At 36.6% G+C, this 18,400-nt stretch overlaps 1 protein-coding gene across 2 annotated transcripts in view; it reads right to left on the bottom strand.

Moving 5' to 3' along the window:
* Nucleotides 1-8,188: 8,188 nt before the first annotated feature.
* Nucleotides 8,189-18,400, bottom strand: part of HOOK3 (hook microtubule tethering protein 3) — a 111,565-nt gene continuing 101,353 nt past the window's right edge. For both annotated transcript variants that reach the window (XM_039235581.1, XM_039235582.1), the window contains 4 exons: nt 17,845-17,945; nt 15,362-15,466; nt 15,132-15,203; nt 8,189-12,414 (listed from right to left, as the gene is read on the bottom strand). In XM_039235581.1, coding sequence (XP_039091512.1) covers nt 12,274-12,414; nt 15,132-15,203; nt 15,362-15,466; nt 17,845-17,945 — 419 coding nt within the window. In that variant the 3' untranslated portion in view covers nt 8,189-12,273. The remainder of the gene's footprint in view (nt 12,415-15,131; nt 15,204-15,361; nt 15,467-17,844; nt 17,946-18,400) is intronic.

Below are 18,400 nucleotides of genomic sequence, written 5' to 3'. Positions count from 1 at the left end.
GAGAATTCCAACCAGGCTCCACACTGTCAGTGCAGATCCTGACATGGGGCTCGAACCCATTAACCATAACATCATGACCTGAGCTGAAGTCAAGAGTCAGACCCTCAACCTACTGAGCCACCCAGGCACCCCTCAGGTCATTTTATATACAATTGGATAAAAGAAGTATGAGCATATTTGTGGCTTCAAACTTACTAGAGTTTTATATAGTACTTACCTCAGGTTTTGCTCACACTGAAATTATGTACCTGATTGTGATTGTGCTTGGCACAGGGTTTAGAAAATATGGAAAGATTCTGGCTTCAGAAGTATGCTCTTCATAGGAGGAATCTTCCTTCCAATGGCACCTTGGAAGGTGGTAACTTGGTCATTCCTCCATTTGGAAGTGGGGTGTATTTGGTCAGTCCCTTGAACCCGTTCTATCTAGTCTGTGACAATTTTCACAAATAAAAGTAATGCTGGTTTCCGAGTCTAGGTACTAATAGCTGTGCTTTCTTTCACCTGGTTCCCTTAGAACTCGCTCTGAGGAAGCTAGCTGTGTGCAATTAAATTCATCTACCCTGAGACTCCATTTTGTGAATGTCCAAACTAGTGTTGTCAGGCGGTTGTGTGTGTAGTTGTCTGATCAGCCCTCAGGTGTGTCATCTGTATCAGTCTCAGTATCTGATGTGTGACAGAAAGCCTTCAGATGGCTCTCCCCTCAAACATCATTTAACTGCAGCCTAATGAGGGACCCCAACTGAGGGCAGCTGAGCCTGTCACCAGATGCAAGAGATATTATATTGTTAAAGCCATTAAGATTTGGAGTGGTTTGTGATGCAGCAATAACCTGAGCAGTACTTAAATGTACTTAAGGCAAACTGGTAGGCTTTTTACCTGAGTGATGCTTCTATTTGGGGACTTTTCTGTGTTGTGCTTCATTTGATCAAACCTTTGAGGGCAAAACACTTTTTATTTTTTGATTCAACCTAGCTTTGTCTTTCACTTCAATATTAAATACCCAGGAGAGACCCTCAGAAAATGCTTAAAAAAAAAAAAAAAAAAAGAAGATATCTTCATGGTAATGAGTGAAGAAAACTCATACTTACTTTTCTGACATTAAAATGGGCACTATTTTGACAACATACCTAGTTTTTTTTATCTTGGTGCCACCTTGAAATTATACTTAGCTGATTACTGTAATGTAAATAAAATCCATTTCCACACTGGTACTGCCACTTTACCCAACACTGAAGGTGTCATACTGCAATGTTTAGGGTGATGGGGGAAAGGGTGAATTTTAATGGTGTACCAGGCAGGAAAAGGGGCTCTAAACACCTAAACGGGATGCTTCAAGAATAATGCTTTAGGGGCGCCTGGGTGGTTCAGTCAGTGAAGTGTTGGACTTCAGCTCAGTTTATGATCTTGCAGTTCCTAGGTTCAAGCCCCACATCAGGCTCTGTGCAGTCAGCTCAGAGCCTGGAGTCTGCCTGGGATTCTGTGTCTCCCTCTCTCTCTGCCCCTCCCCCACTCACGTTCTCTCAAAAATAAACATTAAACAAATTTTAAAAAATGTTTTTATTTCTGATAGAGAGAGAGAGAGAGAGAGGGAGGGAGAGAGACAGTGTGAGCAGGGGAGGGTCAGAGAGAGAGGGAGACACAGAATCTGAATCAGGCTCCAGGCTCTGAGCTGGCTGTCAGCACAGAGCCCGACGCGGGGCTCAAACCCACGAACCGTGAGATCATGACCTGAGCTGAAGTTGGACGCTCAACTGACTGAGCCACCCAGGTGCCCCGTAAACAATTTTTTTTTTTTTAAAAAGGATAATGCTTTGTATTATTAAAAAATGCAATTACTCTACCATTGGTTCTTGCTGTTCTGTCGGTAGTAAGGCTGATTGTGCTAATGTGGTAACTCTAAGAGGGGAGAAGCCCTTGGACTATCAAAGTACCAGACTAAATCAAAACAAAATCTATGGATTTGGGGAAAAAACTTCAAATATTTATTGATTTACAACAAATCAGTGGCATAATCTTTATTATTTTTTAAGTCTATTTATTAAATTTTTTTTAATGTTTGTTTATTTTTGAGAGAGAGAGAGAGGGAAAGAGCAAGCAGGGGAGGCAGACAGAGAATCCCAAGCAGGCTCTTCACTGTACAGAGCCTGACACGGGGCTCGAGCTTAAAAACCATGAGATCATGATCTGAGGTGAAATCAAGGATTGGACACTTCACCAACCAAGGCACCCAGGCACCCTAAGGTTTATTTATTTTTAAGAGAGAGAGAGAAAGCAAGTGAGGGAGGGATAGAGAGGAAGGGAGAGAATCCCAAGCAGATCTTCACTGTTAGAACATAGCTGGATGTGGGGCTTGAACTCATGAACCATGAGATCATGACCTGACCTGAAATCCAAAGTCAGACACTTAACCGACTGAACCACCCAGATGCCCCAGTGGCATAGTCTTTAAATTGACAGTACACTATGGCAAGTGTCAAAGGCACGTGGATGAATACTATTAGACAATTATTTTTTAAAGTTTTTTTTTATAGTTTATTTTTGAGACAGAGAGACAGAACATGAGCAGGGGAGGGGCAGAGAGAGAGAGGGAGTCACAGAATCTGAAACAGGCTCCAGGCTCTGAGCTGCCAGCACAGAACCCAACACTGGGCTCAAAACCACAAACCGAGAGATCACGATCTGAAGTCGGACGCTGAACCGAATGACCCACCCAGGTGCCCCTATTAGACAATTATTAATATGTGTTTCACGGTGTACGAGCAGGAAGAAAAGTCTAAACTGAATTTTTATACAAGTCTTTATTTACAACTTGTTTAACAACTGTACACTTTTTGCAGCCTTGAAAACATTTTTGTACTTGAATGGGAAAATATAGTTTGACCAAATCTTAACTTTATTCTTCATATACATATACATATATTATATGCATACATATAAACATATACATATAATTAATACCATAACAAGTTGGCAGTCATAAAATTAAAATGAGTAAGTGATATCAAAAGGAAATATAATATTTCAAAAAAAATTAAAAATCTATCTTCTGGTGGTTTATTGGACTTTACGTTTTTGTGACTTACGTCAATGTTTCTTACTGAGGCTAACAAGTCATTCACCTCAGAAAAACAGAAAATCCACTGATCTAATATATGGTAAATGGTTGGTAAACCTGGTAAACATGTGGAAAAATCCTTCGATGCCATTATGTACTACGTTGTTAAATCGGTATCGATTCCATTTGTGAAGTCAGAAATTTAGAGTTCTATATGGATTTCGTTTTTCGATTATAATGACAAAGAATGAAGTCAGATTATAAATTCAATAGTCGACCAGAAATAAGAATATACCTAGTAAGATCCTTTTTGTCAAAGCTTAACTGCAAGGTGGATAACTGTGATGCCAAATAGGAAACTAACAACAATTCATAGAACAATCATAATACTTAAGACATGAATATAAGGCTTTAGAGCTGGGACTGTAATCAATACAACTCCAACTCCAATGTACTAAGGTGTTTTCCAGCTTATCTGAAAAGTTTAAAAAATACTACAGGAAACAAAAAGCCTTTTTCTATCCTCAAATCTTTGATAGAATTTATCAGTCGAAATAAGGCAAATTATTAGATATGTTTGAATTTTACCATTCATTACACAGCCAAAAATTGGGTGCTATAAATGGTGGGGCAATTGTCAAAACATGAAAACTGCAAAACAAGATAACCCTGGAAATTATTTTTCTAGGTGCAAAGCATTCTGAATTACACATAACCTGCACGCAGCAAAGTTAGTGACAGCAATGACATTTTAGTGCATCTATATTTTAAATAACTAAGGCTATTAAAAAACAAAAGGCTACTATTCAAAAAAATTAAAAGGCCTCAAATCATTGATTGGCATTTGTGTACAGTCTTTCCCTGTATTTATACTAAAATACTATTTCTTATTTCAAGCATAATGAAAATTTCCTGTAACTAACATGAATCTCTGTAGAACACATATTAAATTAGGCCAACAAGAAAATAATAATACAAACTTAAATCACACCATTTACCCATCTGTACTTGAACGATAGTAAGAATTTCATAATTTGCTTGGAATTTGACCTACTAGATTGAGTCTGTTTCCTGATTTAAAACATTTAAAAAGGAAGAGGAAAGCATCAGCATCATGACTTCCTAACAGGATAGTTAGTAACTAAGTACCAAGCTGACCCAAAAGAATTATGATTAAGTCCCTTATTTTCATTAAAAAATTCAAAGATGCATCCATGTACGTCCTTTTCGCTATGTTAAGAAGTAAATTAATAAATACTAAAAAACGTTTCATTAACTAAGTCACTGGAATAAAATACTTGCTTCGTATATGAAACTGAACTTAATTCATATAATCCAAGTTATTAAGAGCAAGAAGTATGAAGAAAACCAAGAAAATTATTTGGATGTTAGTGTACTTTTAAGGGGGAGATAATCAAATGTGATGTGAGGGGGAGATGTTTAAAGGGACAGAAACAAAAAATTGTTGTCACTTTCGTTAGATCTATACAGAGTTAAAAATAACAGAAGAGAAGGATAAATGTTTAGCAATTTTTATTTGTAAATAAATCAAGCATTCACTGGTTTCTGCTCTTCGTGTGTTAGAAACTATGTATTGTCAATTTGAGGACTACAAAAAAAGGAGAAAAAGCCTGAAGATGCTAGGTTATGAGTTATGAAACAAATTTAATTTTATCACTTGAAAAGTAAAGTGCTGAGAATATATTTCAAAAAATACATTGAAACCTAGTCTCAAAGAATAGGGTTTTGATTTCCCAATGTCTTTAAAAAGGGTTGGTATTAATTTTTATAAGAAAAACAGCTTTCTTCAACTATGGCAGTAAAACCCAATAGTTATTATAAGTTAATTGAAAACCCTTATTTTGTCCTTATTTTCTCTTTGGACCTTATAGCACTGTAAAAAGGCATTTTTCTGCAATGATGGAAATGTTCTAAATTTATGCTGTCTGATATGGCAGCCACTATCCATGTGTGGCTACCAAGCACTTGAAATGTGGTTGGTGACTAGAGAACCAAAGGTTGAATGTTACTTAATTTTAATTTAAATGTAAATCACCATGTGTGGCTAGTGGCTAATAAATTGGACAACGTAGGTCCAGAATCTACTCTTATCTAAAGTAGCATAAAGCCACTCGATGGTACAGACATTTAGAAGGGAACTTCCATCCAACAACTAAATTAATAGATACTCAAAACATCATATTTTGTCCTCATGTGTGTGTATGTATGAGCATACTTCTTTTTTAATTTTTTACTTTGGGGGACAAAGCAACTCTTCCCTCAAAGGTCAGGGTCTAGACTTCTCGATTTCAGTGTTGCTCTCTTTTGGGTGACTTTAATTTGAGCAAAGCTCATCAGGAGAACAGGGAGTAATGCAGAAGAAAATACTACAGAAACTTTTCACACTGTAAAGTTAGCATTTTTCTGATGTAAAAGCACAAAACAAAACTCTAAGAGAATGTTCTTATGAGCAAATCTCCTTATTCTTTGGCAGTAATCATGTGTCAATGTTTACGTAACAACTTACAAGTCAGCACTTTTTGACTATGATTTGAGTACTAACATTTTTAAGTTACAAATGGAAGAGTCCTGATTCCTAAAAATCTCTCTCAAGAGAACAAGCTGAAAACTTAGCTACCTTTGAACTGTAGTTCATTAAGCATACCTGTGATAACAGAATGAAGAATATTTCTGGAGCATTCTCCTATCTTTTCTCGTCAACTAACTCCAGCCATTTCCCAGATTTTCTGACTTTATAGCTCCTGGAACCTGGTTTCCTTTCTCCTGTCTTTGGGTATAGGGAACGATGAAGAAACTATGCAAGTTAAGGGCAATCTGTAGGTTTGTATTTTAGGAGACAGCACAGCAAAGGTACGAACTCCCCTTGGCTGATGGGCCATCTCTCTGGGAGTCGGGAGGACCAGGAGTGACTTAGTATCAGGCCAGTGGGTACTTCCCCTTTTATCAGGAGGCCTGCTTAGAACAATTCGGCTGGTTCGTCTGAGCCCAGGAAGTGGACTATTCTGGTCTTTCCAAAACGGGTACCACACAGGCCATGGGACTAGAACCTTCTCAGTGCCTTCTGGTATTCTCTGATTAACTAGCAGATTGTTTATTTTTTACTAATATAACTCCAGAAAACAAAATGTTTCAAAGGTGTTGGCATTTGAGAGAGCTTGGCCTCATGAGTACTGACTTCTACAAGTTCTTATTAATGCGAAATATAAAATGCAATTTATGCCTAGTAGCCCCAATCCAGCTTCAAATAGATCTCTAGACTTAAGATTTTCAGATCCCACTTTAAACATTTCAGGAAGAGTACAGACATCACTTCCTTGGGCGATCTTTTGCGTTTTTCTTAGTGAGCATTCCAAAATAAGGAAGAGACCCTAGCAGAAAAGATATAAATACAAAATGCCACAGAAAAGTCGAAGAAAAATAATTACCTAATATTAGTAAAGTGCTGTGAATCTTGCAGTAAAGTATAAATACATAAATGATTAGATGTAACAGTAAATAATATTAAGACACTCATCTCTAATAGTGACATAAATAAACACACTGGAGAATGTATATACAGTAATCACTGCCCATAGGTTGACAAATACACCAAGAATAAACATGAATGCCTTTTATTAATTTTAACAGTTGCTAAACTAATCTTTTCCTTTGTCAACTTAGAGATCTCTAAAGTGATAACACCGGCTCAGAAGTCTCCCACATATATTAAATCCTCAACATGCTTTGGTAGTTTTCTTTTTCTCATTTTGAGATTACTCTTGTCATCGTATTTAATTCTTCCTTTAAGCTCCAAGTAGGTAGAATTAAGGATATTTGATAGCCCTATGGGCCTGATATTTTGTGGCTATGGTCACTTTTTCTGATGATTTCATCTTCAGATCCTAAAGATCTAATTCAGAGCTTGGTGGTTAACGTATCAGGTACATAAAAGACTCTCTTGAATATATTTTTAAAAATCTCTACTCCTGCTTTCAATTTAAACAAAATTTTGTGGGAGAGGGCTACTATGTCTAATTAGGGGGGAACATAAAATTGATCCTAAGGTGTATAAACTAGATAAAGCAGCAGATCTAGAAAAGTCAGTAGTAATTTTCAGCTACCACAGATTTCTTCTTATCAGATCCAAGTATCCTCAATGGCTACAAATCACCATCCTAGATTTAGCAATGGGTATCAGTTTCAAAATAAAAATAGATGCTTTCCCTTCGACTGATAAACATATAGTTAATATTGTATGTCCAGCTAATGCCCATTGAAGGGAAGGACAGTTAGAAACTAAATTACATTTTTGTCTACTCTTCTTTATTTACTGATCATGTAAGAAAGAAGGTTTTATGTAAACTATCACTTGAGGAACATTTGTTAAGACAGAGTTAGTTTTCATTGTATTAGTACTTTTAATCTGCCTGGATATTTATTTATAATCAGGCCACTTCTTATCATGATAATCCATTCTAATTTCTAGGAATGGATTTGCCTTAACAGCCTTCAGTTACTTCCTCACATTTTTATGCTCACTTATAAATCGATCTTACAGAATACTATTGGAAAACAGAAAAATAAGGAAGAGAGACATCACATCATTGTGGCTATAGAACTGTTAGGAAACATGTATAGACCCTCTACAATTGTCCAAACTCATATACTTGCCATAATTAGGTTCAGGTCTCTTGTTTCTCAAATAAACTAATGTCCCTTTCTCAATCAATTTAAGTGCAATGTGAGGAATCCAAGTATGTTTCAAGATAACATAAACTTCATACGTTTTTATATTCATAGATAACCCACATGTGAATTGGACTGTATCGATAAAAGGCTGTTTAATAACAAAATAATCAAGAAATTCTTTCCAGGAACATATTCAGTGATTTAAAAGAGATGGACGCCATCACATTTGTGCTGTCCTTCATTTTATAAAAAGGAAGATAAATATTAGTATTTCTGGGATTTGGGGGAATGGGGACAGGCAGACACTGGCTATGTCAGCAGCAAATTATTTTGCTTTTTAGGTTCTGAGAAATGAACATTATTTACTGTAAAACTTTAGGACAATAAAATTATTGTGCTTAAACTGGACAATAAGACATTTTCAATAAAAGGAACATACACCAATTATTATTTAAATATGCTTTATAGAAAGTAAAAAAGTTGGATGACAGATACATTGAGAATAGCCTTCCTCATATAAAAACTTCATGATATAAAATATTAGGATCATTATAGTTACAAAGAATAAGCTCTGGAACCACTTTCTAAATGTAATGAAACTGGGTGGTACAACTACCAAAATAAGCTGCCATTTTGACAGCTGGGACTATAGAAAAAGAGATTATCACTATCTAATGACCCTCTCAACTCAGAAAAAGGGAAAATAAAAAGCACGCTAAAATAATTTTCAAAGATTACGATACCCCATTTCTTTTGTAAATACACTCCTTCATCTACTTCAGGGCATCACACAGGCTTGACTTGGAAGTATAATGAATGCTACATCAGCGCAACGAGTCACAAGGGTGAAAAGTCAACGTTTCCTTCCATAGTTTAACAGGCAACAGAAAGCATTTTGCCTTAAGGCTGTTATTCTGCAATCAGCAAAAAGTCAAACACCAAGCACTTTCCCCTCACTTTAGAATCATGGTATTCTTACCCTCAGGGTTGGAAACTAGCTGGGTGTGCGGTAGCTTTGGGTTATGGGTGCTTTTTCAGATAATCTCACATGTTCCAACTGGAGAGAACTGTAGCATTCCAGAGTCTGAGATCTGGGCGATTGAAAATTAAATGCAGAGAGTTAAGATAATGTTAAAAATTTATATTTTGGTTTCCAGATAATTCTCATTTTGGGATAAGGATTTTCAATTTTTTAACATGGTGTTAGCTTGAGAAGATTGAATGTTTGTCTGAGAGCAAGAGACACTCGAAAATACTTTGTATCATTAGCTAACAAAAATAAACAAAACTGCTATTGAAAAGGAGAGGTGAGTAAACTAGCTAATAAATTGATCTTTTCAGCCTAACTCATCTTTCACTGATCACTTGTGCTTGCACAGTGTGGATTTTCCTGCCTGTGCGGGGACTGATGCAAAGTCAGGGCCAATGTTTCTGACTGGATAACATGTAGCTTAATTTTTTACAATTGAGCTTTACTGTATAACAAAACAATAAAACTTCAACAGAATTACAAATGCAAAATTATCCTATTATAATCTACTCATCTCACATCTCACCAAGCCAATTTTACCAGGTTGGGGCTATCAAATACAAATAATGCAATCTTAATCAATTTTGGAACATGGGTACTTTATTTAGGGACTTCTTTTTCTTGGTTATTATAGACAAATGATATGATTGAGGTTTTGAAGCTCTTTTAAGATATGTACAATTGTATTATTTATTCTCTTTTTATGTGGTAAAACTACAGTATTTGTTGGATTTTTTCTGATCACAAACTTTGTAAATGCACACTGCAGAACATAAATGTTACTCTTTAAAACTCTTTAGTTATTTACTTTCTATTTTCTTACCCTGGTTAGAAGGAAAACAAAATAAGCTTTTTGTTCATAAGAATTCAACACTGCGGGGATGGGTCACCGCAAGCGAATGCGGTAACACTGTACTTACTCCACTGCGGAGGCCAGGCTATAGCTATAGCTCCACTGTACGAGCAAACTGTGGCTTCAGGAAGCTACTGTATACAAGGGGTCTGTAAGAATATAGCACAGTATAGCTCATATCTAGGTAAAGTGCCCAATGGCTTTTAACTTCCCGACAAACCTCCTGAGAAATTATTAATCATTACTGGAGAAATAGCAATTTATAAATCCTGCCTGCGGAGAGCTGGGCAAGGGAAACAGGGCTGTTACTGCTACAGCTAAGTTTTATTCTGGCTTTTTAAAAGAACACCAGAATGTTCAGAAATATAATTTCTGCTATGTAATGAAAGTAACATACTAAACCCATAAAGGTACAGTAAAGGAGCGTGAAAGTTATGAATGTAAACACCAAAATAACAGCATGCAAGAGATGCCAAAGAAAAATAAGTAAAACTTGCTTCTAAAGTTTGGCACCTGGTAGGTAGGAGGTCAGGACTGGGGCAGTAGACAGAGAACTAAGAATTAAAACCTCACATCTCATAGGATATAATCCATTTAATAAAGAGCTCATAGACTTTTATTTTCATCTATCTTATTCTGCAGGTAGTATAATTTCCAAATAATTTAAAGTTACCAAGGTTAGTGTTCATGCCCTGTTTTAAATAAGATAGCTAAGTCCTTATGTCATTTGTGAAATAAGGGGGCAGGGGTAAGAACCATCTTAACTAGTTTTTAATCTTTTATTGTTACATTTGCCCATGTTCATGAGGCCTGCTTAGCCTCCTGAAACCCACAATGCATTCTAGTTATATGGTTCTCTCCATTATTACTAATACTTCCTGTTTTATAGTCTTATCAGGCAGAAGCATTCATACTACGCTCAAACTTCTGTTCTTAATGTAAAAAATGAGCACAATGTATGGAGTCATTTCCATGTATCCTCTAATACCTTTCTTTAAGAACGGTTTCGGAGGACAAATGAAAACACTACTAATTTTAGGCCAATTTTCTTATAAACAAGAAAGTAAGGATTTAAAATCAAACATGTGAATATAGCTTCTGAAAATTCTTAATTACACTTAACTTGATTTAGAGTTATTCATTTGTACTTAATCTATAGGACTAAATGAAACCTGAACTTCCAAATAGCAAGTACATGAAATAAAATCTTATTAGGGGACGTATCTGAAACCAAAACCAACCAAGCAACCAATCAACCCAATTTCAATAATTTTATGCTTTAAAATTGGCTATGGTACAAGAAAAAGGCTGGAGAGGAACTTAGATATGATTTGGGACCAAATACTTAAGTCAATATGGGAAGTCAGGCAGAGGCATTTCATTTTCAAATGAATGCTGTTTCACATTTATATAGCACCTTATACAGCCAAAGTGCTTTACAATCATTATGACTTGATAGCCATTCATCAATGTAAATGAACATGGTTTACAATCTGTCAACAAATCTAAGAACTTTGAGGCAACCAAATACCCAAGAGAATCTATTCAGCAGCAGATTCTTGGACTAGTACATAGAATTCAGAAAAAAATGTTAAGAGACTTGTCATAACATCACACAGAAGAAGTCACTTATTGATCTTAAGGACTGATATTAAGATGTTAGGTTTAGGAATTACCGAGAAATGGGAGGATTTATATTCAAGAATAAGTAAAATGAGGTGCAACAAGGAAACTGTCCAAAAGCTAAGGCTATCTATTACTTCTAAGTATATGAAAAATAACCTTTTAGATGTGGAGGGTGGGTGAAACTGTAAATGTCAGCCTTGTTGCTAGAATTTGATCCTTAGTTACTATGATATTCCAAAACAAGAAAAAGATTAATGCACTGCCTGATTCTTTTGTTCTGTAATTTCCCGCCAAATAACCTAACCAATGCATTATCTTCTGTCAGCAAACAAGATAGCAAGGAATAATGAAATTTTATGTATGTCTTAAAAATAGTTTCCAAATCTTTGGACAAATTTAATTTCCTATAAAACAATGTGGAAAACTTAATTTTTCCCCTTCTAAATAAATCTATCAGGTGCCTTAGGTAACATCTGATTAGCACCTCTGCCAATGTATTTATGTCTTTGCAAAAAGTGCACTTGCCAACCATTTTATATAGTAAATATGCAAGTTATTTGAAGTGCGTTGGAAAACAATTGAAAACACAGATTAATACATCATAAAAAGATTAATTCCCTTTAAACAAAGACATTCTTATAAAGCATGGTAACACAGAGGCACAATAAAGAATATAAATTGTATATCAATTATTGGCAGAAAATCTAATTCATTACAAAGCCTACACCATTGGGGAAAGGACATTTGTCATACAAAGAAAAGTACTACACTATTATACAACACTTTTAACTGGGCATTTAAAAATTTTTGGCACATTAAAAGGAACTGAAAGGACTACAACATAAAGAACCAAGAAACTAAAATATTATAGGAGAGAGAAAGTCCTCAAATGAGAAACAACTAAATATCAACATAAACGAGACAAAAAATAAGCTGGCTGAATTTCCTGAAATGTTGTCATATGTAACAGAAGTATGCTTTGAACGGAGGGTGTTCCTTTATGCTGACGGCAGGACGTGTCTACCTTGCTGTGGCTGGCTGAACGTGGCCGGGGTAAGACCTTCTTGTGCTGGTGGCCTGTCTTTGCCTAGCCAGAAATGACTGCCCTGATCCTGTACTAGCAAGTCTATCTTCAGCCGCCTTTTTATGCAGGGTCATTCCCTATAGGACACAGGAAAGAAAAATAATCAATAAAAGAAAGTAGAATATACTCTCACACACAAAAATTTCTTCATGCAGTATTTGTCACATCGCGTCATAAGGCACAATTAGGAATGTTAATTCTGCTCAGTACAGATTGGAATCTTGCAGAGACAGCTGTTCCAACAATTAAGTATAAATTTTCTCTTGGAAAAATTAAGCCTTAATTTTCTGAATTTACAATTACCAAAACAACAGATAATAGAGATGGAATTTTGGAATACATTACCCATAATCATATCTAGTTCCTTCTCAAATCAAATGTATAAAGTGATTTCCCAAGAACAAAAAGTGCAATTGATTGGTAGGAGTTGATTCACACAAGGTTGTGGAGATCACATCGCTTATTTTGAGTGAAAAGCACACGTTGTTTCTTAAGGAGGAAAGCCACACCAGGTATAATACATACCACCAGGGTGTTTTTCTTCACTTCAGGCAGGCTTGTATTCTCAAGCAAATTAAGAAAAGTTCCTGACAGTCCACCACAGAGGGCCCAAACGAGAGCCGAGGGTCTTTGGTGAAAACTGGAGTAGGATGGCCTGCTAGCTTAGAAGGGAGAGGATATACAGTTGCTGGGCCCAGAGCACCTTTACCAGGAGGGAGGAAACCTCTTTAAACTGTTAGTCTACGAGGAGATTGGGGAAATAGTGGGTTTGGTACTTATTTCATAAGCCAGTAAAGAATCTTGGCCAGGGAAACATTAAGCACCGAGAGCAGCTATTTAATCTCAGCAGTGACGGGCTACAAGTAAACTGAAGGGAGGAAGTGGATGCTGTAACAAGGAAGAAAGGAAGAAATAAGCAACTGAGAACTGAAAGGAGAGCAGGTACATATGCCAAGAAATGTAAAAAGTCCTAGGGCTTTCCTAGAGAAAGGAAAGATAGGCACAGTAGAGAGAAGACTAAACAATCGATCTTCCCATCACTAGTTAGCTTCTAGGGAAAACGCTGGTCACAGCTTTGTATCTTTAACAGAATGTGTCCGTCATGCACACCTAAATATGTGACACTTCTCCATTTTCCCAATGGGAAAATCCAGAAAAAAATTTTTTTCACTCAATTTGAAATCAAAGCACTTAAGAATCTGAAGAAAACTGACAAATATCTACTGGTAATCTTTAATTTGTTAATTTGGCTACATATATTAACTAGTTATTTAAAATACACTATTTTTTTCATTTTCACATTTCAAGCCACTTATTCAAATTCTTCACACACCTTTAAGACCTAGGTAGCCACGACCAGGCAATTCTCTGAGATACTTAATGCCTGTTCCCAGCGCCTGTCACCTTCTCTTTCATTCAGTAGTCTGAGATAGAGAACTTTCTGAGTGTATGTATGGCTACCTCACTGGAACATAACTTGTGTGAGTCTACCTGGAGTTATTCCTTTACTCTCTAGAGAGCTGAAAGTGTTCTTTAATACCATGTCACAGAATAAATGTGGTTCTATAACCACAATATGTGAAGTCATACAAATCGATCAAAACTATGAAATGACCAATAGGTGTTGAGGGGCAGAGTTCCAAGATCACTAATACTAACCTTTAAAGAGGGAAGAGGTGGATTCAGAACTAGTTCCCCTTGAACTTCCTTAGATAATTTCCCCCTACTTTTTATTTTTCAATTTCAAGAAGCCTATATTTGTTAATAATACTATTCTAAACCTAATTTGATTTCTTCTTTTGTTTTTTTAAAATTATGATAAGTTGTGAAATGTGTAGTTTTAACCGAGGCAAATATAAATGTGGATAAATTATGAAATTGTATGATTTCTGACAAACATAAAATCACATTGGTAGGAAACCTGGGATATGACCCTTTAAGACACGGTATCAGTTACAGCTGTAAAACAGATACAGCAGTCACATAACTATAGGGTCCCAGGGGCACAATGAAAAGACTCTGATTCAATTTCCTGCCTTAGGCGGCTAACATTTTGACAAGGCAGAAGTGGTCTTTTTTTTTTTTTTAAATGTTTTATTTATTTTTGAGAGAGAGATAGAGACAGGGTGAGCAGGGAAGGGTCAGAAAGAGAGGGAGTCACAGAATCCAAAGACAAGCTCCAAGCTCTGAGCTAGCTGTCAGCACAGAGCCCGATGTGGGGCTCGAACCCACAAACTGTGAGATCATGACCTGAGCCGAAGTCGGATGCTGAACCGACTGAGCCACCCAGGCGCCCCAAGGCAGAAGTGGTCTTGTTGGGAAGAAAAACAAAGAAGAAAAGACCAGTCTAGGACAAAATACTGAAAAAAGTACAGCATTCTTCAAAATTCACAGCTATTCATATCCAGAAAGGCTTACCGAAGCCCAGAATGCTGCTGTCCTGCAAAGGTAATGAAATCATTGCACAAAACAAAAGCTACTGCTTCTGTGTTTAGAGGTTACCGAAGTCCCCTTCCCCAAGAACAAAATGGTACTGAGGGGCAGAAATCAAACTGCCATTTATCTTTATATCCTGTAGGAATAATGATGTGTTCAAAACGTCCTGATCCTGTTTACAGTGGTTCTCATTTCTGCTTTTCAGTCCTAAGATCAGTATTAGGTTTTGTTAGTGTGTGTTAGGATAGCAATTACTTTCAGATTCATTTGGTAGAATTATTTCTACAATAAAGGTAGTATAATAATTATTAAATATTCACTGAACTTTGCAATATGCTTTGAAGTGTTATTTCCTTACCATATTGTACCAGGCACTAACAATAAACTTCTCCTCCATTTCCCTTTGACTCTTGGTTTTCTCATATTCTTTCTAAAAAAACAAGCACATGTAAACATGTAAAGATGAAAAACAATAGTAATAAAATATAATTAGCTAAATTCATGGACACAGTTGTATATAGCAAGGCTCCTAGAAAATAAAGAATCAAAAGTCAAATATCTCATTGTACAGTATAGTGAACTACCTACCTCTAAAGAATGGAACAATCGGTCCCGTTCCTGGAGCTGATTTTTAAGAGCTTGTATTTCTGGTGCTGCTCCTTGATTCTGCTTAGGATCTAAAGTACGGATAACCTGCAAAAAGGAATAAGAGAAAAAAATTTGAAGTTTCAAACTTAAAAGAATGTAACATCTAAGGAAGCAGTTATATAAAAGAAAAAAAAAATCAAGGACGAACCTTGTCAGAATCATAAAGCTATCTTACAAGGATACTTTAAAAATTTGAATGAATGAAATAATATTCAATTATTGTAGCTCTCAATTATATAAAACTTTTTATCTATGTAAAGAATCAATTTTAAGTAGTAATTCTGGCTTAAAACAAATAATACTACAACACACATTACTGACGGCTGTCTACCCTTTTCCTTTCTTCAAATGTGGCTTAGCTACCGTCTCTCTCTGATAGAGCTGATTCTGATGGTTTAAAAGCCTATCACTGTGACTCAGTCGCCTCCTCTGCCAGTGGCTCGGGCATGTGATGCATTTCTAGCTGGTCTACCAGCAGTCTTCGGGGAAAGGTCTTTTTGCTTTGTGGCCCAATATTTTTACTATCAAAACTGATCAAACCTACAGAAAACTTGAAACAGAGGAACAATAAAAACCCATTTACTTTAACCTCAATTCACCAACTGCTGTACCGCACATTTTCTCTATACACACACACACACACACACACACACGCTTTTTTGGGAGTCCCCTCCCCCCCTTTAATCTTTATTTTATTTATAAGAGAGAGAGAGAAACAGAGGATCCAGAGCAGGCTCTGTGCTCCAATCAGAGAGCTCAATGTGGGGCTTGAACCCATAAATTGTGAGATCATGGCCTGAGCAGAAGTCAGACGCTTAACCGAATGAGCCACCCAGGAACCCCTAGAAGCCTATTTTAAAGTAATCAGCATGGGGTGACTGGGTGGCTCGGCTGAACATCCAACTCCTGATTTTGGCTCAGGTCATGATCCCAGGGTTATGGGATCAAGCCCTGTGTCAGGCTCTGTGCTGAACATTGATCCTGCTTAAGATTCTCTCTAAAATAAAATAAAAATTAAAAACACAGAATAAAATAATCTACAGACTTCATAACACGTAACCCTTAAATACTTCAACTTAGTTGAAGCATATGTCTTCTTAGACTAAGGATATTATCTTACCTAATCACAAGACCATCATCATCTATAAGAAAAAGAACAATTCTAGAAGTCATCACTATGGGTTCCAAATCCACATTTCCACAGATGTCTCCAAAATGTCTTTTATAACTGCTCCTTCCACCAGCAACACAGGACCCAAAGATTAATGCATTACACTTGGTACTTTGATCCCTTTGGGCTCTTTTAAATTAGAACAGACTCTTGTCCTCTCCCATACTCCAATGCCTATTTTGGTTTTTCATAACATTAACTTTTATCCCCAATTCTTGATTTATCTGATGACTTCTTGAAGGTATTATTTAACTTGTTCCAATAATCTCATTTTCCCTGGGAACTGAGTTAGGTCTAACAGGTTGCTTAGATTTAGGTTAAATATTATTATGACAATGATACTCCATCAGGAGGCATAAGATGTTGATTGTCCTACCATTAGTGTAGCTTTTCTTTTTTATGTCTTTATTTTGAGAGACAGAAAGTGAGCGGGTGAGGGGCCGAGAGAGAGGGAGACACAGAATCTGAAGCAGGCTCTAGGCTCCGAGCTGTCAGCACAGAGCCTGAAGCAGGGCTCGAACTCACAGACTGTGAGATCATGACCTAAGCCGAAATCGGACATTCAACCAACTGAGCCACCCAGATGCCCCTAGTATAGCTAATTTTGATTACTTAAGGAGGTGACTGCCACTTATTTTCTACATAAAATAACATCTTCCTTTAGTAATTAGTAACTACTCTGTGGGGTGACCTAATTTGATCGCTACTTCTTCCTTGTGCTTTTTCTTTGTCAAAGATTTCTTTTCTTCTTCTGATAGCTTTTGGTGTGAGAAGTCACTGTACATGCACTAAACTGGATGACAAATGAAACATGATTAGAAAGCGGAGGGGCACCTGGGTGGCTCAGCTGGTTGAGTGCCCAACTTCGGTTCGGGTCATGATCTCATGGTTTGTGGGTTCAGGTCCCATACTGGGCTTGCCGGCTGTCAGCATAGAGCCACTTCGGATCCTCTGTCCCTCTCTCTCTCTGTCCCATCCCTGCTCACTCTTTTTCTCTCTCAAAAATAAACAAACAGTTATGGGGCACCTGGGTGGCTCAGTTGGTTAAGCAACCGACTCGGCTCAGGAGATGATCTCACAGTTCGTGAGTTGGAGCTCTGTATCAGCTCTGAGCTGGTAGCTCAGAGCCTGGAGCCTGCTTGGAATTCTGTGTCTCCCTCTCTCAAAAATGAATAAACAGTAAAAAAATAAAAAATAAATAAACATTAAAGAAGAAGAAAGTGGAGTGAGATGCCTGGAAAGTCATACTGACACTTTTGGCTTTCTCTAAGTATTTTTTATATCGTTCTTCCATTTGCTTCATTTCCTCTTCTTTCTTTCGTAAAGCTTCTTGTAATTCTTCAATCTTTAAGGCTATAGATGAGAGAATTAAAAAAAGAAAAAAATTTTTTTTAGATTGTAACAACTTTAAAAATATTTCACCTGACAAAACAGTTAACTGCTTTGAGAGACTGGTCTGGTCCTATATATAATTTTAAAAATTCAAAATGTTTTGTTCTTATGAAAACCTTTTCTTATAAATAAATAGAAACTTCAGTAGTGAAATGCATAAATTAAAAAATATCCACTGATGACAAGTGGATAAACACAATGTGGTCAATATGTAAAATCAAGTGTTATTCAGCTTAAATTTTGATCTGTGTTATAACATGGAGACGAGAGAAGTGAAAATGGAAGACATTTCATTAAGTGAAGTAGGCGGGACATGAAAGTACAAATGTAGGATTCTACTTAAATGAGCTACTTACAGGAGTCCCATTCTCACAGAGGAGAGTAGAATAGTGACTCCCAGGGGCTGGGAAGATGGG

The sequence above is a fragment of the Hyaena hyaena genome, unplaced genomic scaffold (assembly GCF_003009895.1).
Source record: "Hyaena hyaena isolate Hyena2069 unplaced genomic scaffold, ASM300989v1 scaffold_100, whole genome shotgun sequence".
NCBI lineage: Eukaryota > Metazoa > Chordata > Mammalia > Carnivora > Hyaenidae > Hyaena > Hyaena hyaena.
This window is presented reverse-complemented; position numbering and strand designations above follow the sequence as displayed.